Source organism: Thermobia domestica, chromosome 11 (assembly GCF_964235325.1).
Source record: "Thermobia domestica chromosome 11, izTheDome1.hap1.1, whole genome shotgun sequence".
In the NCBI taxonomy this organism is placed as follows: domain Eukaryota; kingdom Metazoa; phylum Arthropoda; class Insecta; order Zygentoma; family Lepismatidae; genus Thermobia; species Thermobia domestica.
This window is the reverse complement of record NC_137464.1, coordinates 259,169,147-259,193,394: the sequence shown is the minus strand read 5'-3', so window position 1 is coordinate 259,193,394 and position 24,248 is coordinate 259,169,147. Positions and strand designations below refer to the sequence as shown.

The 24,248-nt window shown below is 38.6% G+C and overlaps 1 protein-coding gene across 4 annotated transcripts in view; it reads left to right on the top strand.

The window, feature by feature from the left end:
* The window catches only part of LOC145664982 (uncharacterized), a 536,351-nt gene that overhangs the window by 400,580 nt on the left and 111,523 nt on the right, over window positions 1–24,248 (top strand). For all 4 annotated transcript variants that reach the window (XM_081732149.1, XM_081732151.1, XM_081732150.1 and 1 more), the window contains 2 exons: window positions 5,615–5,776; window positions 22,916–23,070. In XM_081732149.1, the coding sequence (XP_081588275.1) occupies window positions 5,615–5,776; window positions 22,916–23,070 (317 nt within the window). The remainder of the gene's footprint in view (window positions 1–5,614; window positions 5,777–22,915; window positions 23,071–24,248) is intronic.

The window sequence follows — 24,248 nt, the reverse complement described above, 5'->3', positions numbered from 1 at the left end:
GATTTCTACGACGTGGGCGTACAAAAACTTGTTGAATGCTATAATAAATATTTAAACAAACATGGTAAGTACACAGAAAAATAGTTTAATGTATACATAGGAAATAGCTAAAAATGTGTGTATGGAACTAATCTTTACTGTTTTTTTTTTTTTTTTTTTTTTTATTGACAATCGGATCTTACTTTAAAAATAACTCTCTTATATATGCCGTAAGTTCTTTTGGGCGCCATCGGTTTGGAGGCTCTCTCGCGCCTTAAGTATACTGCCCGCCTTAAGTATACTTGCACCAACTAACTGTGCTCCTTCAGAGAGGCCTTTCATTCTGCTTCATCACCATCTTCATACTTTGATACACGTCTCCGTTCTAACCCTTCTGACGTTCTACAGTCGAATATCTAACTATTAAGTACGACAGATTTCTCATACGTATAATCAGTGTTACCAGACTATACATCTTTGATTTATGTGTTGCAAACTACATGTGTTTCCATTCTTTTGATAACCACCTTAAATAAAATTATACATTTGTTTGATATAAGTCCTTCTACACAAATGAATACATACCTTTTGAAAGTAATATGAGTGGATATTTTTTTTTTAACAACATTGTGTAGTAGGCATACAGTGGCAATATACGAAGTCTTATCACCCTGATACACCACTCCCTATATACCTAACTGAAATTCAAATCGTTCCCACAATGCAACAAAAGTGATATCAGCGACCCTGCCGGCTGCAGTCGTAACTAATCGCGCCGTCTTCTACTGGCAGTATAGCTAATTTTATCACTGGCTAATTGTATGAAACCCACGCACTCTAAATGATTTGATTCGCTCTTGTTTTCAGTATTTCCTGCTACCCGAACTGCTTTGAGTGGCGGCGCCACAGTTTGCAGTCACGTGATTTAATGAAACTCTTATTCCACATTCTTACTCTATGCGTAGAAATGTGATTTTATAAGGCATAGACTATAGAAATTTCAAACAAAATAATTTTAATCGACTTCAAATCAACAAAATTAGTGATGCTTGATCACACAATTATGTTATTTCACATTGAAACCAATGAGGTGTTTCAGGGTCTAGCACCGAAAACTATAATTTTATCTTAATGAAATTTATGTGGTACCACCGGGACATCTTTCAAAAAAAAGAAAGAAAGAAAGAAAGAAAGAAAGAAAAAAGAAAAGAAAAGAATTATCAAAATCGGTGCTCCTATTTCGAAGTTACATGTGAACATATCCAGAACCTATATGTGTACAGGGTGTTTCAAAACAAAACCGACAATGTTTGGCAGGTGATTCCTGACACCAAGATAAGATAAAAAGTATAGACCACACTGGGTGCACATATGCTTCCTTTCGGAGATATAGGCTGCCGAAAACATACAAAAATGAACTTTAAAGGTCTATAGCTATAAAACTATGGGATCTACCGTAATCGGGTGAAGACTTCACGTAGGAACTAATATATGCCCTATCCAAATATCCAAGTTTCAGAATCCTGCAGTACTTCCGCGACAATTTTCATAGAGGCAGTTGGTGAGTACTTTATATTATATGCCGGTAGCCAAACCCCTCTATAAAATTTCTTGTGTAAGTACCATAGGATTGTGAAGCATGTATTTTTGGATAGTGAACATATTACTTCATAAGTGAAGTCTTGATACGACTACGGTAGGTCCCATATTTTTAGAACTATGGACCTTTAAAGTTCAATTTTTCATGATTTCGGCAGCCTATAACTCCGAAAGGAAGCATTTGTGCACCCAGGTTCGTCTATACTTTTTGTCTTATCTTGGTGTCAGGTGTCACCTCTCAAACGTTGTCGGTGGTGTTTTGAAACACCCTGTATAAATGAGTCGAATTGAGAACCTTTTATCCTTTTTTTCCAAGTTGGTTTTAAAAAATAGTAGGAATGCACTAATCAGACTTTAAAATCAGCAGTCTAAACACTTTCACTCACATTCGGTTCAATAACAGCAAGAAACGTGCTGAGACAAAAGAACACATCTTTGCTTATAGCAACCTTAATTAGAGCGAAAAATTTATAAACGAAGTACATGAATATTTCCTGTTTCCTCTACAGAAAGTGAAATGGTACCCGCAACGCTCCATAAACAAACCCAATGTACTGGCAATATTGTAACGCGGCAACGTTAAAAGGTCATTTATTCTTTATCAGAGAGTGAAACGAAAAAAGGAATCGCTTCTCAACAGCGAGGAATCCGTGTGTTAAATGTAGAATCCGTGTTCTCGCAATCTATGATGGTCTAATTGTGTCCGTTTTAGTTGACCTACTAACCGACTTTTGAGACGTAGTATTTTTGGCTTCAAGAATTGTGGGGAATCTATACCGTATATTCATGAATGCTTCACACTGACACTGTTACAGAAATGATGAGGGAAAAAAAAAAGACATTTTCTCGTGTCACCAGAGGTCAAATAACTTAAGAGAATTTTCCGTTTTTGCTTCACCTCCCCTTTTTTTTCACTATATCTCCCGCCAAACTCTTCATCCCTCTTGGGATACCCCCTGAGTGACATTTTCCAGGGCGTCTGACATTTCGCTAGTTCGATCCATCGATGGGTGACCTTCATATCTAGGCGACCGACCGTAGGCCTATCATATCGAGTGCTTCTTTTTCCTCTCTCTCCCCATTCGATCGTTACCTGTAGTTTTTCACAGTCGCTGTAAAAACGCTTTTCAACACTTTTGATTGGCTGCGACCTGAAAAAAAAAAACACTGCAATCTGCGTTGTTATTCAAAGACACAGGAGGTCATCCTTGGATGCAATTCAACAACAAATTAGGGGTAGAGAGGCGGCACGTAAAGGAAATCACATCGGTAAAAGTTTTCGCTTTTAGACTACGAGAAAAAAAAGATTATCTAATGTACTACTTGTAGTATACAACAATCAGTACTTTCGAAACTTTTCTTGTTTAGCTTGAAGTAAAAATAAAACTTATTTTTACCGGTACGACTTCTCTCACGAGGCGCCTCTGAGAGAGCCCTTATACAGGGTGTTTTAAAACAAGACCGACAACGTTTGGCAGGTGATTCCTGACATCAAGGTAAGACGAAAAGTATACACCAACCTGGGTGCACAAATGCTTCCTTTCAGAGTTATAGGCTAGTGAAAACATGAAAAAGAGAAGTTCAAAGATCCATAGCTCTAATACTATGGGACCTACCGTAGTCGGGTCAACTTAGGAACTAATATATGCTGTATCCAAATATCCAAGTTTCAGAACCCTGCGGTACTTCCGCAATAATTTTTGTAGGGGTAGTTGGTGAGTACTTCAAATTATATGCCCGTAGCCAAACTCTCTCTATAAAATATGTTGCGTCAGTACCTTAGGATTCTGAAACACGCATTTTTGGATAGCACACATATTAGTTCCTAAGTGAACTTTTGACCCGACTACGATAGGTCCCATTGGTTTGAAGCTATGGACCTTTAAAGTTCATTTTTTCATGTTTTCGGCAGCTTATAACTTCAAAAGGAAGCATTTGTGCACCCAGGTTCGTCTATACTTTTTGTGTTACTTTGGTGTCAGGAATCACCCAAACGTTATCGATGTTTTGAAACACCCTATATAGTCACCTGGGAAAAAATCATACGACACTCCTTAAAGTATTTTTACAATGACATAACAGTATTGTTTAAAAGCGCTTTATTTAATTTTTAATCTGTTAAATTATATTGGGTAATATTTTTCCTGTTTTCTTTGAAATGAGTTGAAATTTGAATCACGTGATTTTATTGCTGTCTTCTTCAGTTCTAGTTAAATATTGCTTGCCTTTCCAAAATTAATTTGCATTACATATAAATTAATTATTACTTGAAATTAAATTCTATTATTAAATATTAAAACTAAAAATTACATCAAAAAATTTAATTTTCACAAAATACCGTACATTTAAATACATTTGAAGACGAACTTAACTTGAGTGAAACCATTCAAATCGAGTTCGTTTCAAACAAAACAAAACATGATTTCCCACATAAATCAAACGAAAAAAAAAATCAAGATGGTGGAAATTTTGCGCAACGTTAAGATTGTCCAGTTCCATTGTCATCTTGATTTGTTTATGGCATTGATTTGTACAGGGTGTTTCAAAATGATTTCAATTATTTCAAGGTGGCACAGTAGCTCAGTGGTAAAGTAATTGCCTCTGGTGCGTTGGGGTCCCGGATTCGATCCTCGTCCAAGTAAATTTGTGGTGGACAACATCGTATCCCTGGATTTACTCGTGGTACTCCTCTTTCCTCCCACATTCACATTTCACCAATTCTTCCATCATCGTTCAGTTTCTTTAGTCATTGTCTCTTTTAGCCAACGGGGTTCTCCCGTTTCCTTTCACTTTCTTCATTACACCATTTCACTCACCTCTCATCATCACCGTCTCCTTTAGCCTAACCGGCATAACCGTGGGACGTAAAACTTAAAGATTTCATTTCATTTTTATTTTTATAATTGTTATAAGGCCCGAACGCGACTGATAACGAAACAAACTTATTTCTTGGACGATGGTCGGTTAAGCTGACGACCAGTTAAGAAAGAGTCCTCTGTAAATACTGGCTATGTTTCCGCAGAAAAAATCGCAGGTGTTTAAGTCTAGTGAACATAATGGCCAACATAGAGGCTGATCCTTGTGAGCAGCTCGTCCAATCCAGCTGAGTGACAGTTTCTCAATTAAAATAATTCCTAACATTGCCATAAAAGTGTAGTAATATTTCTCTAGTCACAGTTTGTCCGGAAAACAAGTACAAAGCGTACACTTTGGAAGATGAAATGGCATAGAACACATTTGTTTCTTGGTGAATCACGTATAATTTCAACGATTTTATGAACCTTTTCAGTTCTCCAGATACGAACATTCTGTTTATGCACTCTTCCCGCCACATGACGCGTAGCCTCATCACTGAAACAGAGTTTGTTCGAAACATCATTGTCCCTGCACACACAGAATGGAATGATTTAGAAAATTCTTTGTGGGACACGTCATCGTTAGGTGTTATTGGCTTGGGGCATTGGGTAAGAAGAAACTGTATCATGAGGGACCTGCTAGAGAGTATGATGGCAGGAAAGAGACTGAGAGGGAGAAGGAGACTGCAATTAATGGACGATATCAAAACAGAAAAATCATAGCGGAGGTTACGATTAGCGTGGAGAATGAAAGCTTCTTAATTGCGGCAAGTGATCTACCAGTTATGGTGATGATGATGATGATGACAAGCGAAAGTCCAAAACGCAGTTCAATTATCACCATATGAAGGTGCCTACATGGATTTCATCTTAGATTCCAAAGTAAAATTAAAAATAAAAAAAAAGTATTTTCCTTATTTATGTTTATATATTTTTTAAAAAAACATACGAGAAATATATAATTTAAACTTTAATTTATTGAGATCTTAATTTTCTCCATTTATTGATATTTTATAACTGTTTTATTTGAATTATTAATCAGTGTAACACTTACATATTTCTATGTGGCCTTCCAGGCTTGCAATAAAACATTAAAATCACAAATTTATTCACATTATGCATTGAATTATATTGTATAAATAACAAATTTTATGAAATACTTTTTCTTTTTTTCATTTCAGCCCCAGTTTACAAACCTGTTCAATTTCACTCAACTGAACACAGTGGTTGATGAACTGATGCATGGTAACAAACTCACTGCACTTTTCCGTCTGTTAGACCTCACAGGAACTAAATTTAGCTTTTCCAATATATTGGACAAGATTAACATTCATGATGGAAAGGTTAGTAACATTTCATCCATTAACTGTTTTCCTTTGAATCCTGTTTTTCTTAGCTTTACTTACAACTTAAGTCAAAATAAAATTTGATCAAAGCTAGGCTTGCCATATGTCCGGGTTTTCCTGTCGGGTACCGTTAGTAAACAATAATATATCTTTTGTGTGTGTGTGTGGCAACACTTAGCTTGCGCTTAGCGAACGTGTTATGTTCTCAAACTTGCTAGTGGCAGTGCTGTGCATAGTAGCTTCTAAAATTCAGACTTCAGTTACTTCTTTTGATAACACGCGCTGTTTACACAATTTTAAATTAATAATAAGAGTGGACACTGGCAAGGGGCCCATCAGGGGGACAAGATGGGGCGCTTGCCCCCCCCAAGAGGAAATTGTACTTGGGAATATCGAAAACCCAATAGAATTTTTACATTAGTTATAGCAAAATTTGAAACTATATTTGAAACGTCGCTTATACTTGCCCCCCCTTGGAAACCACAACATGGGTCGCCCTTGGACACTGGTGGATAACGATACTGCTGCTGTGGCTATGTGACTTAGAGGTCTGTACGGCCGGAATTTTTAGCCCTGCCCGTGAATTTACAATATATACACTCTGTAAAGAAAAAATAGCGACACTTGCTCTAATATGGTTTTCTCAACATACTTTAATCAATATGAACTTTTACATGAATTCCTGATAATATTACAAGGCATATTCCTAATGAGCAGTTCATTCTTAATACTTGCACCAGAGTTTCAGGCTTTTGACATGAATTTAGTGAATTTATATGCATATATAAGTAGCTATGTGTGTTTTGAGCAAAATCGTTTGTAGGAAGAGTAATTCATAAAACTGAAAAAGATCAACAACAATAGCAGAAAACAAGAAATGGAATTTCTTTAGGGTAAGACATATTGTGTGCAAACATCGAGAAGTACGATACACCAAACTAGTATTTTGTATGTGCACCATGGGCTTCCCGCATTGGTAACAAAGCTATTGCAAAATGCAACCTCGATATCACGGAATAACACCCGGATTATCTGTTCCTTGAATTCCATTCTATTTGAGATAGTTGTCTATTGAAATTTCTACTCATATTGATCCACAAATTTTCAACTGGATTCATGTCGGGTGAGTTTGTAGGCCACACGAGTCTCTAAATAGTCATATTCTTGAACCACGTATTAACAATTTTGGCTCGGTGACATGAAGCATTATCGTCCTGGGAAAGGAAGTAGTCTATATTTTTTTCAGAAGTCATATTTAGCTGTTGTAAGAACTTTACGTACCAGAATTTGAAGATATTTTCGTGCATCAAACGATCCTTCACATATATCCGTCGTTCTGACGTCTTTAACGGTGAACCATGCCCATATCATCACTCAGTAACTGAATATTTGAATCTCTTAAACAAAATCCTTGTCAAGTTCCTTGCTTGTTCGTATCCACAACTTCACACCACTACCGTTTCCCAATATTCTAAACTTCTTTTCAATGAAGAAAACGACATGCTTTCAGTTGTCATAAGTCCAAGTTGCATATCGACTCATAAAACTACATGTTGAAGTCCTCTGTGTTTTGTCAGTTTCGACTTTCTACGCGGTTTTCTCTTTGTAATATCCTCTTCATACAGTCAAGACAATACAGTTGTACAAGTAACTGCAGTTCCAAGATCATGTCAAACTACAAAAGCGATTTTTGGGGAAATCACTCATTAAATCTGCGGTGCTAGTGATTTCATTTAGCAATCTGCTCTGGGTGATGCTTTCTTTTTTCTTTCACACTGTTGACGAAGGGACGATTTGTTATGCTGTTTCCACTTGTGAATTACTCTTCCTGCCGTAGAATGATGGATTTTCAGAATTCCATCTATTCCTTTAGAGATTTGCCACAACTCACATTTCTTACCCATCTTATTTGTTTACAGTCCACATGTAGCAACAATATCACACACAAACAACATTGCACAACAAAAATTTTGCCACTTGACACACTGTCGAAACAATGAGAAAGCAAAGAACAATCATAAAATGCTATTTACCTCAGCCTACACATCACAAATGCAATGCAGAATTCTTACTACAATAATTTACGAGAAGCACTCAGTGCCATCTATCGAAAGTACTACTGATACACCAACAATTGACAAGCGATGTCCTACACCACAGGTGTCACAGATAACGCAAATGAACTATCCCACTATTTATTTCCTTCTATTCCTCTTCTAACGGGCTGCAACTATGGTTTTCTGTGTAAGTTAGTTTAAGAATTGAGGTGTCGCTATTTTTTCTTTACAGAGTGTATATCAGACACTATATTTTATATATATTCACCAACTAGGCCTATTCACTTTGGCTTCATTATACTATACACTATGAATACAGAGGTAGTGACAGAACCTGTGTATTTACTGACTGTATTCGCCAGTGTATTTCTGTCACTACCTGTGTATTCATAGTGTATAATGAAGCCAAAGTGAATAGTTGGTGAAACTGTTGTTAATAATTTTTACAATAAACGTATAGCTATGCTCTGCGCGTATTTTAAATCAAATTTAAGTAAATTAATGGTAAAACAAGTGATTTCGGTTAGTGTTGTAGAAAGGTGATGCAAATGCCATTTCTTTGCATGATACAAACAAAAACCAGTGAGCGAGCGTTCACAGACCAATTAATTAATTAAGGGTAGATATTGATCAACTGAGGGTGCAAGGGATTCGTTACTTAGTAACAATGGTGTAGGGAGGAAAAGTAATATTGATTATGATGGAAACTCTTCCGTTGATCAAAATTTCAAGCGAAAAAGACCAACCCTTCATATAAAATATCACCCAAGCTGTCCATTTTGAAATTACTTTAAAACTAGCTGAACTTGCGCTTTCTACACAGCGCATCATTCACATATGAACATGAATCTCCTTGTCATTTCTCACAACATCTGTACATGTCCCTTCACAGACACAAGTGAAGGACGTCTTGATTAAAATCGGCAAGGGGAGATTTTTTTCTTCAATTATTTTTTTAATATCTCGCACCGTTTTTAATATCTGGGGAACGGTGGCCAGTTGGCCAGTGGCCACCAGTTACTATTTGGTACCAAAATGTTTACTATCCTCTTAGGTATTGATCAACACCAATATGATCTCTCTATGACTTACGGTTCCCGAGATATGGCTCTTTAAATCTCCCAAATCGGAACTTTTTTTGGCCAATTTCTACGAAACGGTAAGAGTGAAGCGAAAAGTTCCATCGTTTCCTTAGATAGTTTTTCATGCTCTATCGAATGGAGGGCTCAAAATTGAAAATTTCGCAAATCATAGACACACACACACACACACACACACAAACACACACAGACATAGAGAATTCAGTAACAAACTTTTTAATTTCGTTGAAAATGTTTAGATTTGTGCTTGAGGGGTGGATGTACTGTTGACAAAATGCCGTTCTAATTTTTAAGGGGCGGAGAGCATCATTGCTAAGGCGAGTATGGCACCCAACACACTGTGCTAGTTGAATGCCATCTTTTCCAATGAACATAAAACCATATCTGATGTAATCTTCGCTATAGAATTTTCTCTTTGAACTGGAAGCTGCCATTTCACTTTACACACACACACCCACACACACACATACACTGACACAACCGAAAAATTACAAATTCAATACAACACCACAAAATAAACTGGTCCGATCAGAACACTGGCCTGAAAAATTAATGAAACGAACAATAACTTGTGAATGGTTTCAATACTACAGATATAGACAGTCTGCGTTATGTTTATTTTTCAGAAACACAATAGCAATAAGGCTGAAACAAACAAACAAAAAAGCACGTTATCAATCGATCAGTAATCAGCTTCAAACAAACAAACAAACTTTTCGTAGATTTAAAATTTTATCAACAGTGCCTAAAATAAATACTAAACATTGCTCTGTTCTCTTTTGACATTACCCACGACTCTTCGTTTTCAAAGCTGTTTGTTGACAATAGCATTTTTTTTTAATTGTGGAAACGTTCATAGGTGTATTTGAAAGTACTAAAAAATTTAGTAAAAGTGACATTTAAGCACTTCATAACTGATTTACAAGGAGCCGAGAATGCATATGAAATTATGGATTTTCTTATGATTATTTAACTTAAACAAATATTATAAATGTAATAAAAAGAGACGTTAAATTAAACATCGTACAACGCAAAATAACTGTTGACTAGGGTTGCCAACTTTTTGAAAAATGTAAATACCGGATACCTTCCTGTTGTATGTATACTCTTTAAGATTGTGATATCATAGGTAGTCAAAAATGTGAACAAGCTAAAAATGGTTACTTCGCATAAAATTGAGCGATTCGGTGTTTCAATTTAATAGCTTTAATTACTTTTGAAGCATTTATTAAACTCACTTATTCAAGTTTTAGTTTAGTCGTCACATGTAATTTTTGTACTCTACCATCAATAATACATCGTATTTGAAACAGAAAACCAAATATAATTGGCAACATAATTACGCCATTCACAAAATATCCTTGAAAAATAAGTCTTACCAGATTTGCTCGGGGTCAGTGGCGTAACTGAGGGGCCCACAGGGCCTGCAGTGCGGGAGGCCCGCAGGGTTTGGGGGCCCCATCGCGAAGCAAATGTCAAGAACTATAGGCTACAAACAGTGAGCTGAATACGGAATATCCATTTCCCTGAACATTATTTACTTTACAAAAAGAAAAATATGTTCTGGGTGAAAATTCATCCATTCTAGCAACATCAGTTTAAAAAAATCATCTTAACACTCGAAGCTTAAGGGAAAATAATTTTTTCCTTTTTCGGTAAGTATTAATTTTAATTGTTAATTTTATTATATTCAATGTATTTGTTAACCATTGTCTTATACAGCGACATAATATAGTGGGAAGTTAATGGGCATGGGAAGGGGGGCTCAAAAATAATCCTGCGGGGAGGTATTTTTGCGTTACGTACTGCTCGGGCTGGTAATCTCTCATAATGCCTACGTGCTTTTACTGGATCTGGACGCATTATTTAATTGCAAGGTATAGCTGTGGATGAAGCAGTGCTAGCTGCGCTCTTGAAAATCTACTTTTGTTGATCTTTAGCAATTTTCATAAGTTCAGTAAATTTTCCTGGCTTCAACTCTTTAACAAATTCCACATACGACAGATCGGTATCAAAGCGAATTATAAGCTCTGTTTAACCATGTTCATCAACAAACGATTCCTTTCGTCACTCCAAAATAATCTCAATAGAACAGAGAATAGAACTAGTAAGAGGAAAAATTATTGAACATTTAACGTCTGGTTTTGATGTTGTACCGGAAATCGGACAAGATCAAAAACCGAATTGTCCGGTAAACTAGCAGACATTATCAATCCTATTGTTGACTAACGTTACTGTGGTTTCATAAAGACCAAATTTGGTATTAATAAATAATAATAATAATAGTAATACTTCGGTACAATTGTATGCAGATGTCTAGTTGCAAATATAAACTCGTGAGAATTAGATACCCTTATTATTATTATTATTATTATTATTATTATTATTATTATTATTATTATTATTATTATTATTATTATTATTATTATTAGTGAAGATTTGAGAATTCAAAGCTGTATTTGAAGTCGAAGAAGGGGACAGTCATGATCAACGAGTAGAAAGAACGGGGAAGGTTCGGGACCACTGGTTTAGAGGAAACAAAAAAGAAAAAACGAAAACAAATATAACATATATCGTATTAGCAATATACTTCTTAAATAATTCTATAGGCATGTTAAAAAAATATGAACTTCATTTTTGAATCTTATTAAACGTAGAAAATAGTAATTATTCAGACAAAAGATTTACTCAGAATTGTGTTCTTTCTTGCACAAAAGAATGAATTCTGTGCATTAGAGCATGGAATCAATTTGTTGCATAGTTTACTAGGCACTAACAAACTGGGCCCTCAATACAAGACTGCCCCTACTTACAAGATTTTTGTACGCCCTGCTCTTAACTCATGATCATATCGCCTAGTCTCCATTGAAGTTTTATTACAGATTACAAATACTGGAACGTCATGCCTTACGCCTTGCATATTCTCTACCACCTCGCACTCCAACACAAGAAGTCTATCGCCGCACCGATATACCGGTAGAGGTAGTTGGAGAGTACTTCAAATTACATGTCCGTGGCCAAACTTGCTGTATAAAAATTGCTTCGTGAGTACCTTAGTATTCTGAAACGTGGATATTTGAATAGGACACGTATTAGTTCCTAAATGAAGTTTTGACCCGACTACGGTAGGTCCCATAGTTTTGGAGCTGTGGACCTTTAAAGTTCATTTCTTCATGTCTTCGGCAGCCTATAATTCCGAAAGGAAGCATTTGTGCACCCAGGTTGGTCTATACTTTTTTGTCTTATGTTGTTGTCCGGAATCACCTCCCAAACGTTGTCGGTGTTGTTTTGAAACACCCTGTATAACCCTCACCGTCGCGTTTATAGCCGTCATCCATATATCTATAGCGCATTATTTCATCACTGCGCTCCTTTGTTTACACTAAAGGGCTCCAAGTGTCTGAATAGCTAAAGAGCAGAAGGTTATCGCCATTGTTCAAACTGACACATAGAGTTAGCCTTGTGTTTTGTTTACTGCACCTCACTTTATCATTTATATCATATACTTTCATAGCATTATTATGTCTGAATAACAAGCATGAATAAATAAAAAAATATGTCTGAATAAGAAGCATGAATAAATAAATATTATGTCTGAATAACAAGCATGAATAAATAAATATTATGTCTGAATAACAAGCATGAATAAATAAAAATTATGTCTGAATAACAAGCATGAATAAATAAATATTATGTCTGAATAACAAGCATGAATAAATAAATATTATGTCTGAATAACAAGCATGAATAAATAAATATAATAAGTCCTGCGCCTATCTCAAATACCTTATTTACTATTAATTTGATGCCACTGGTCCAAGAGAAAACGTAACCGTCTGCGTCTTAACCATTTTAAGATGGAAATGAAACTGCACTTTTAAAAAGAGCATGAATTTAAATGCGTATACTAGTGGTTTTGAAGAGTCATTTTGCGAAGGGTTTATTATCTCTTGAAGGATGAAAATCTTCAATAATGACGATGGTACCCTTACGTAGTCTATGATCCAGACTTCAAGGCATTTTGAGGCATAGGAATGGGATATGGAGTGACAAATAGATATTCCCCAGCAGCACATTTGGTAGGCCCCATGTAGTATAGTTGCTATGGGTGGTAATTTGTAGCCACCTTGACCTTGAAGTCTGGATCATAAACCTCATAAGGGTAACATCGTCATTATTGAAGATTATCATCCTTGATAACTCCAAAACTCAAGTTAAAAATGTGTTGACTGAACGTAGTTTCTAAGTGTCTGTTGGCCAATCAACAACGATCCAACATTTATAATCTGGCATTCCCTACTTCTTTCGTGGGAGCTCCGTTAGTGATTGATTTGGCTGGCAAATACTTTGTAACGAATAGTTGGACCACGTTGGCTAATCTACTGTTTCTCACTGTTGAGCTTACATCTGTTAGAGTTTGAGATGTTTTGTCTTTCACAGCTAAGGTGTCGTCCACATATTAGGTAACGCTGCAAAGGTGGGGAGGAGGTTCGGACTTGCGTTACGAAGTCTGACAAGGGGGATGGGCTTTACGTTATTGTTACGTTTTGTTACGTTTTACTGTAATTTTTATTGTTATTCTCAGGTTTATATGCAATCTTTTAAACAAATAATTTTATTCAATTCTTTTTATATATAAATAAATAACTATTGTTTCGGGAAATTGCGAACATATAGCCTCTGTGAATTGAATCATGCAGAAGGAATTCGAAGACGCTACTAGACACCAGTATGACTGATGACGAACACTTCGTGTAATATAATACAATAAAACTCCGTTTTGTGGCTATCGCAGTATTGCATTTATAGCACACGCTTTTCTGGAGTTAGTTGTTAGTGATCGCAACCACTGCTTAAAAATACCCTCGCGTTCCCACTCTTATCGCTATTTCTGAGAATATGATTCAAAACTTTTGATTTGAATCATTACCCAGTCTATTCTTCTAAGGGTTTCGCATGTGTAACAGAAGAAACTCTTTTTCGTGAAATAATACTTTCCGCGACGGAACGATCCACGATTTGCAGTAAAATAAGATATTAAAAACCTAATTCGTCGGATATTCATCTCGTACTGATTTTTTTTTTTAACTTTTGGATTTGAATATTTCTGGTAAAATCGAGTTTATTTGGTTTCTGGCACTGATTTTGAACAAGAAGAATTTTAAAAGAGGTAAACTGAAGTCCAAATTCCAAAGACGCTCGAAAGCTTTTTCTCTCCTTCACGTGTACAGTCACTTCAAATCTGTGGTCAACGACAAAGAGAACTTCTTTGTATCATCGACACTAGCGAACTTCGAATACACGAGGCATTCTGGATACCTGAAAATGAGTTCGATGTCAGTTATTTAGATTCTGTTTTACCTGTATTTTTCGACAATATTTTCTCTTTGACAATCATCGGTGACCAAAAAGGATGGGTGCGATCTCTTTGGGGAAACAACAGTATGCAATTTCGAAGAATTAAAACTAGTTAATTAAAAGTTCTACCTTTAAACATAGTTTTTTGTTGTAATAACCCGCAAAATAAGCAAAATTAGTGAAAAAAAAATCAAAAAGTGTTACGTAACAAAGTTGGGAGGGTGTTCTACCTTGCGTTACGAAGTGTGACAAGGAGGAGGGAGAGGGTAAAAATTGATCAAAAATAGCGTTACGTAATATGTGGACGGCCCCTAAGAGCCATCTACTCACTTCTTGCTACAAGGGTTGGAACTTTAATAGTGGTACCTATTTAATTACAACTGATACGAAATAGATACATGTTACAAAGGTTTACAATCCTTCATGTAGTCACCAGCATTATGTGTAACTCGTCAGTTAGTGGAAGTCGTTGAATACCTATAGCAGCACCTTTTGTGTTGATATTTCTAATTAACCGGTTTATTGCCTGAAGAATCTCCTGAACGGTTCTGAAACGAATGCCACCAAGAGGTTCCTTCATCTTAGGTATCAAGTCAAAGTCATAAGGGCTAAGTTTGGGTTATAGGTTGGCACGCCCCACCTCATCGATCGAACAAATCAATCATTCCTTGCGCTGTATTCGCCCGAGAGTTGTCCAGCAAAATGTTGGATGGGTTTTGCAAAAGGTTTCGCAGCTTGTTTCTCAAGATTGGTCGCAAATTGTGTTCTAGAAAGAAACAAAAAAATATAGCACATTGACAGTCTGATATGGAAGAACTGTATACGTTAGGATTACATCATCCCAGTCGTATACATGAATCACTATATCTTTCAGATTGATCGGGTTCTGACAAACTTGGGATTTTTGTGGTCACCCATACTGGCGCCATTCGTCTGATTGGCGTTTCCATTGTGGCTCTTATGATTTAACCCATGTTTCATCCAGCGTAATAATACGGCGTAAGGAAGCCTTCGTTTCCGCTGGTATCTTTCCAAGTAGGCACGAGCAGCGTCGTATCGTAGCCATTTCTGCATTTCCGTCAACTCATGCGGATTCAATCGTGATGTACTTTTTCTCATTCCCAAGCGTTCCTTCAGAATGTGCAGAACAGTCGAATGCGCTAATCTCGTCTCTTGGGTCAGCTCACGAATAGTATGGTGCCGGTCGTTGTTCAGTAATGCAGTGACAGCATTCACGTCATCTTCATTGACACTAGGACGACCAGACCGTTGTATGTATTCAACGTTTTGGTGTCCTTCCTTGAAGGCATGTACCCATCTTGCCACTGTTCTGTAAGGTAGAGACCTGCACGGGCCGACTCTGTTATTTCTTTCGGTCGGGCCGGGCTTGGGCGGGCCGACACTGTTATTTCTTTGGGCCGGACCGGGCTTGGGCTGGCCGACACTGATTTCTCTTCAGGTCGGGCCGGGCTGGGGCCGATCAATTGCAATTCTTTAATAATTATTGACTTTCGTTAAACGATAATTGGAATGAAGCCAAACGTTGAAGAAGTCTGTCCGTGAAAAATGTTATAAAGAATGCAATAGCTATTTACAGTTTATGCTGCTTAGCGGCTCCACTTTCACTATAGACGATTGCAGGCATTATGCGGTAAATTGAGCTCTGACCTTGACCTTCACTGAACCCAAAATATAAAAAGAAGAGGTGGGAATGTTTTGCCTGTCGCTAAAGAATATTGCCATCTTCACTTTATGCTAAAAATCAATTGTTAGATTTTTTTTTTTTTTTTTTTTTTACAGGGAATGGAGTTTTTGTTCTCTTGGTGACAGGTAAAGTTCTAGGAGGCAATGGTACTATTCGGGAGGCAAGCGTCAGGTTGTGAACCAGAGTTTAGAAAATGTTTCTGAGGGTTAGGTCAAATTTAATACTAAATTTTGAAAAAGATTCGGGCTCGAGCTAATTTTTTTAAAAAAAATTATCGGGCCGGGGTCGGGCCAAAAACTTTTTAAATTTATCGGGCCCGGGCCGGGCTTGGGCCAAGAATTTTAAAAAATTTATCGGGCCGGGCTCGGGCCGAAAATCTCCAAAACTTTTCGGGCCCGGGCTGGGCCGGGCCTAGGTACGTTCGGGCTGGGTTGGGCTCGGGCCGAAAAATTCGGCCCGTGCACGTCTCTACTGTAAGGCAATGCAGATTCCCCGCAAGCTTCTTAAAGACCTTAATGACACTTTTATCCTGTACGGTTTCTGGCACATTCAATTTTTATCCAACTCCGTTGCTCTTGTTTCGAAAACATTGTGACAACAATAACATTGCCTTCAACCGCTCACGTATATGTGGTGGTGTGTAACATAAACTGCCCGCTACACGAGACTGTGTTCTTCTCGTCTATTGCGCTTGCGCGTGACTTCGGAAAGGAGAGACAATACGCGCTAAGGTAAGGTAGGTATATTACTAGCATATGGTACGTGAGATATTATTTGATTTCGTTGTACAGCGTCTCTAAAACAGAAAATGAAATGAAATGAAATCTTTAAGTTTTACGTCCCACGGTTATGCCGGTTAGGCTAAAGGAGGCGGTGATAATGAGAGATGAGTGAAATGGTGGAATGAATAAAGTGGGAGGAAACGGGAAAACCCCGAGAAAACCCACGAGCACGGTGTTTGTCCACCACAAAGTTCACTTGGCGGAGGCTGGGATCGAACCCGGGACCCCAAGCACCAGAGGTGAACGCTCTACCACTGAGCCACTAGTTTTATTGTTCATGTGCTTGTCTTTATACAAAAAGTGTACAAGAACCAGACTGACTCCTAGGAATACAATATAATACAATACAATACAATATGTCTTACATACAAGAAAAGGAAATTGTAAAGTATAACAATAATCGCGAAAAATAAAAAAAATAAAAATTAAATAAAAACGAAAAGAGAAACCTACATAATGAGTTGTAGCGTTTTTTTTTTTTTCTCTCTAAGAGAAGGAGATTACTGCAACACCACTTCTAAAAACCTACTAAAATACTGCCTGTCCAACTCGGGGGAAAAGAGCTTTCGGCGAGTGCGTTTTAAAAAATCCAAGTAGGTGCGAGCATCCAGCAAAGGTACATGGCGATGGATATACACAATTGTACACGCCAGTAGAAAAAGCACAGCGTGGTGTTTGGTCTGTGGAAAATAACGAAAATCCGGAAACAAAACATAGGATACTGTGAACTGGTGTGGAGGTCGACGACAAATTCGTCCTAAGAAGGACGTGAGACAGTTCCAGATAGCTGGAGCACCCACACACTGATCGAACCGGTGGGATAGTGTATCTTCTTTGGCGCATCGAGAACAGAGTGGGTCAGGAACACGTTTCAGCTCAAATAAACGAGCGCGCGTAGGCACCAACTGATGCACCACTTGAAACCATTCAACCTGTAGGTATGAAGGTAATACCGGGGCAGAGATATTAGCCCATACCTGTGACCACGTAGTCTGAGGATATCGGTGAGGAATTCGGAGAATAATCTGATCGTTAGGCAACGAGAGAAGGAAGTTATACAAAGTGCGAGAATTGTATCCCGTAGGGCAGAGAACCACACCACTGTATGTCCAATAACGTATTAGTGAAGTAATGTACGCCGGACAACAATCAGCAAAGTTAATAAACGGGGGGCTCACAGGTAATTCATAACTAGGCCAAAAACATCGTATCCATTGCTGTGTGAAGGATTCGTTAATAGCAACTGCAGCATAGAAATCGAGCATAAACAGAGTTTGACATTTCAATCTGAGATGTACTAGACCCAGCCCTCCCTGTGAACGGGGAAGATAGAGTCCTGCACGTGGGATACGAAAATAGAAGCCACGCCATATATTCCATAGGAATAAGGAGTCAAACCGCTTAGCGAACAATTCCGGTAAGGGGAAAATTCGAGCCCGATACCACAGCTTAGGTGCAATGTAAATATTGATAAAGTGAATACGATGAATTAAATGAAGGCGACGGAAACGCTGAGAAAACAAAAGCTGGCGAATTTGTAACAACAACGGGGACCAAATCTCCTCGAAAAGGGGAGTAGGTTGTGACGTAAACGGGATACCTAAGATCTTCAAGGAAGTGACGTGGGGTACACACGGCACCCCAGGCTCGTTAGCAGGTAAATGAAAACCATTGAACTGTAATAGGTTAGTTTTCTGTACATTATACTGTAATCCGGAACAAAGTGCAAAACGTTGCAACACTGCAAAAACCCGCGCCATACGAACAGGATCCACGCCGGTGATGGTGACGTCATCCGCATACCCGAATATATTTTGACTCAAGAAACGGGAGGGTCCAGGGGGGTGCAGGGTGGCCAACTGTCGAAGTAAAGGATCTAATGCGAGTGCAAAAAGTATCGTTGACAAAGAACATCCTTGCCTTAATCCACGTTTCAGCGGAATAAGAGGGGACAGGTGTCCGTTAATCTGTATACGGAAATTGGCCGTGGTATATAAATTGTTAATGACTGTGCGGAAGGCTAAAGGAAACCTCCAGGCTTCCAGCACCTGCAACAAAAAACTGTGATCTAAACTGTCGTAAGGTTTTTCTAAATCTACAGCTAATGCGCCCGCAGGCACCTGCCGAAAATGAAAATAAGCAAAAATATCGCGCAAAGAGCGAAGAGTATAGGAAAGGTTATGCGTAGCATGGAGTGCTGCCTGATAAGGACTAATGTAGTGACGGATGATTGGTCGAAGTCGGGCTGTAAGCACTTTAGTGAACAACTTAAGATCGACGGGCAATAAAGAAATAGGTCGATAGTCCTGAACATAATGCGCTGCGCGGGATTTCGGAATGAGAACTAAGATAGCGGTATTACGACCCACTGCTTCGCCTCGTAACCAAGCATTGAATAAAGCGGTAAGAGAGGGACTGAGTTGAGACCAATACTGTTTATAAAACTGGATATTTAATCCGTCTTCTCCGGGGGCACTACGGCCCTTTGCCCGCCTGAGGACTGCGAAAATTTCTTCCGCACTAATGGGATTGATCAATGTCTGACACTCGTCATCCGTGAGATGGTGAGATAACGTGGACAAAAACTCCGGGGCATATGAGTAGTCTATGGGACGCGCACGTGCAAAGTCTGTATAGTAGCGCGTGAATTCTTGTAAAATCTGTGAACAATTAGTAGTAGTAGTGCCATCTCCCAGAATGAGAGAATGAATGGCGGTGGAACGCCGTTGTCGCAAAATCCAATCAACATGATAAATAGTTATAGTCTCCTCCGGAAAGCGATGATAAAAGTCTTCCGACAAATACGCACTAATCGACGTGTGGGAGTAAATAGTTTTCAATCGGTGTTTGATACCGTTAATACAAGCCAGGTTCTCCAGCGAAGGCGGAGCATTCCAAAAGTCACAGAGAGCTTGATATAAAAATTCATGTAAATGGTGGTCGTCTTCCCTCGCGACCCGCCCTTGCCATTGAAAAAAACTGCGTAATTTAGGTTTACAATATAAATTCCACCAGGAAATAACAGAGGGGTAGTACCGCTGCATGCTGCACCAATAAGGTAAGCGACGCGAGAATTCCTCTACAACCTGCGGGCGAGACATGATGTCATTATTAATCTTCCAATAGGAAGGGCCCCGAGCCGGTGGTAGCAAGAAAGGCATTTTAAAGGCTACTTCAATCGCTGCATGATCGGACAGCGCCACAGGAATTGTATTTTGTTGTATCACCGCAGTGCATAAACTCTCTGAAATGTAAGCTCGGTCGATTCTACTCTTCGTCGTAGTAGTGCAGTGGGTGAATACATGCTTAGAGTTTGACACAACTAAAGCGTCTTTTAACTTTAGGACATGAATAAGCTCTGACAAAGTAGGACAAGGCGTGGTAGGCGTCAGAGAATCTCGGGGATCAACAATTGCATTGAAATCTCCGGCAATTATACAATGAGGAATTCCCGGAGGAAGTAAAGAAGGAATGGTAGTTGCATAAAACTCATTCCTCTCTTTTGCACGTGTAAAGCCAGAATGACCATATAATGCTATAAAACAAATGTTCTGAATATAACAACGTATAGCCCTTCCTTCAGGGGCTAACACAACACGATCATAACTCAGACCCTTTCGCACCAAAATCGCAACCCCAGTCTCTTGGTCGCGGTTAATAATAACTTGATAATTGGTAAGAAAATCCAAAGATGTAAGCAGAGAACTTATTTCTTGTAGAAAACAAACGTCTGGTCGGCGGCTTTCGATGAACTGTTTTAAAAGGGCTTTATTATGATCGGAACTGATTCTATGAATATTGAGTGATATTAACTTAAATGAATTTACTGTTAACATTAGAAAATCACTCAAAAAGAAAACTATAACAAAAAGAAAAAAGTACTTACAAAGGTGAAAGGGATTCTTTCCCATGAACACTAGTAAAGTGACGCATTTTGAGACGAATAGAAAACAAACCGAGTGAACTTTTTTGTACGAACACAAACACTAACACTGCCAAATACATCATAACATCCAATGTGGACGAAGCCCTGGAAAGCAGGTGTGAAGGTCAATAGCGAAGAGTAAACACACCACGCCTCAGGGCAATTCTGAATCAGATATTGCCCGATGTTGTGATCGTAATTCGCGTGGCTCAGCTTGGTCTATCCCTCGTGTAACATCAAGGGCACACTGTTCTTTCTTTCGTGTAGACGTTCGAGTAACTTTCCTTCTTTTTTGTTGTGAAGAAAAATCAGCTTGCACAGAAGTAACAGTATGTTCAGCTGAAGACGGGACATTATTGTCTTGCACTTCAGACGAAGAACCAGACGGAACTGTTAACACTTCCTGCTCCGACGGACGAGTCGAGTCAAGTTCCATGACATCCACAGGCGTATTCTGTAAAGGCGGGGGTCGCAGTTTCACTTCAGAATCTTCCATAACTAGGGCATTATTTGTTAGAGATGAATTCACTTGGGGTGTTCGTACTAACACTGGAAACTCGTTGGTATCAGTCAATGAAGGCAAGCCTGAGGAACTCTGATCAGGGACCCGGGGGGCAGTGACAGAGAGCGAAGGCGAGCCAGAAGAGGGAAAAGAGCGATGCACTTTGCCAATCTCCGTCATGTGTAGAGACGTCTGTTCAGGGGCGGCCGTAGTTGGTTTTGCGTTCTTCAAAGGGCACGTGGCAATCGTGTGAAAATTACTCTGACATCTGAAACAAGTAATAGGCTGCCCTTCATAAGACACACTCACCTTACAACCGTGCACTATGATACGGGACGGTATATGCTTATGTATTTCCATATGAACAATACGTACGCCACTGTCTATGCCTGGGGGAAAAGGGGCACTCCATAGTTGTGATTCCACTTTGCGCACTTTACCATAACTTTTGAAATGATCTTCTAAGAATGATAACGGTAATTCAAGAGGAAAGTCATATATACGCACCAACCGAATGGGGTCATCAGCGGGGACGATCCTTACTGTGCTTGTTTCCCCAGACACATGCGTGATCTACAGACGAAGGAGCTGTTGCTGCGAAATGTTCATAGGCTTGTAAATCTTTAAACTTAATATATATGCTATATGATTCCGCATGTAACTGGAGCGCACAAATGTTGTCGAAGATACGAGGAAACTTATTTTCCAACCACTGATATACTTGACTAGCATTAGGTTTGACATTTCTATATCTTCGGTCAAATATTAATTGAAATTGTAAGTCCTTCTTATATTCCATACTACCACAAGCTATTTAAATTGCAAAACACTGTACACACAGGGTGAGATTCACCGAGCACACTAAAGCACAAAACTTGTGGAAGAAGCACAAGTCTTTTCAACTAACGTATGAGTAGCGATATCAGGCACTCCAATGGGACCAACACTACTCACGATGTGAACAGCTCGAGACAACGAGCTCAACTGAGCCACCGCGCCCCCCGTCTCTAAAACAGAGTTATCACTATTAAATTCCAACCCTCGTATCTTCTATAATATCCTTAACTCTCCTATCACAGAGTTTTCTGAAGGCGGTACGGTTAAAAGTCCGCGAAATTACAAGCTCCAAAAAGTTTTTTTTTTCTTTTAAAGAACACGACTTGTGAATTCATATGTTTAAAATATAGCTTATTATTTGATTACTATAGGCTATTATTGTCGGAATCCTGTTTCACATCTGGCTTGGCATGCTTTATCTTTATTTGAATTTAAAAGGGAGTGTTTCTGTGCAAGGTAAAATTTACAAAATAGCATAAACAGGCCTGAACCCAAGGATGTTATAAAATAGAATATCTGCCCATACGTATCTTCATCATATGAACTCAATGAAGCCAAAAAACAACCGAGCATCGTCTAAACCGGCAATTCTGATTGGCTACTTTCATTTCCGCCATGATTGTTGGCTCGAAACGTTCCGATCTTAGTGGCTCGGAGTGGGCAGAGTAGGTGTGGCGAAGCTGTGACGTATGGCTTTACGATTTTGGTGTATGGGCAGATCCTCTATTTTATAACACCATTGCCTGAACCAAAGATATTATTATTATTATTATTATTATTATTATTATTATTATTATTATTATTATTATTATTATTATTATTATTATTATTATTATTATTATTTAATCTTGTTTCTTCTATGTATCTCAGGATGGATTGGCGAAGGGTCTGCTCCAAGTGATTCTAAAGAAGTTAATCCCTGAGAAATGGACCAAAGAGACTCTGATGCATTTGGGAGAGAAATTAGGCCTTGTTCCTCCGTCGCAGCTGGCAAGAATCAAAGATAAAGACGCTGCCAGACAATTGTAAGTACCTCCTCCATTCACTTCAGAACAATCAAAATCTTTGGAATAATGATCGCTTGGCATCTTCATTAGTCAACTGTCTTAATCATCATTATCCACTTTCATGTTGTTCGTTCTTTCTTCATTTCTTCTTTTTACATGCTCTTTTCTATTGTGTAGAATCTTAATTATCATTCTACAAGAGAAAGAACTGAAAGAATTAAGATATGAGGAGTGTTCAAAAAGTAAGTTTACAAAGCCTGCAGTAAAACGTGTATATATCATTTCATACAACGAATACAGCTAACAGATTACCGAGCGAAGTAGCTCAAGTGGTAGAGCGTTGGCTTCCCATTCTGGAGGTCGTGGGTTCGATTCCCGCTGCCGACCATCCTGACTGGGGTTTTCCAGGGTTTCCCTCAGTCCTACCAGGCAAATGCAGGGATGGTACCTACTAAACAGGCCCTGGCCGATACCTTCCCCCAAAAAATCCTTTCCATTGTTGTTAATGTTGTTGTTGTTAGATATCCAGTATAAAATGGCATCTGAGCTGTATCTGATGATTATTAAATAAATAAATAAATAAATAAGATGTTACATACATAAGGTTATTTTTCGACATGGTCTCCATATCAGTTGAGGTACTTGTCGCATCGTGGAATGAGTTTGAAGATTCCACCCGGGTAAAAATCCTGTTGTTGCGTCTTCAGCCACGCTTTTTATGAAGTGTTTCACCTCCTCGTCTGAACCGAAGCGCCGGCCTCCTAGGTTCTCCTTCAAGTGTGAGAACAAATGAAAGTCACTTGAAGCGAGGTCCGGCCTATAAGAAGGATGGTCGATGATGTGCCAGCGAAACTGCTTCAAGGGTATGGTGGTCTTCTGGTCTGCTTTCGGACGCGTGTTATCGTAAAGGACAGTACAGTCTCTCCGTAAAACTCTATTAACTGTTTGTGAATTTCAGCCGCGGTTACATGTTTCGGCCACAGAAATCGGATAACTAAGCAGACTTCTTCACGAGACCAGTTTTCCAAACGAGAGCCATTTGTGTTTATCTACAACTAGCGCCGTAGGTGGCGGATCCCTGAAACTGCACAGTTGCCAACTTTATGTATTAAAATTACCGCACACTCCTCATTCCTGTATGACAGACGAAACTCTAGAAATATTAGCCTTCAAATCTTAATTTCTGATCCTCCCTC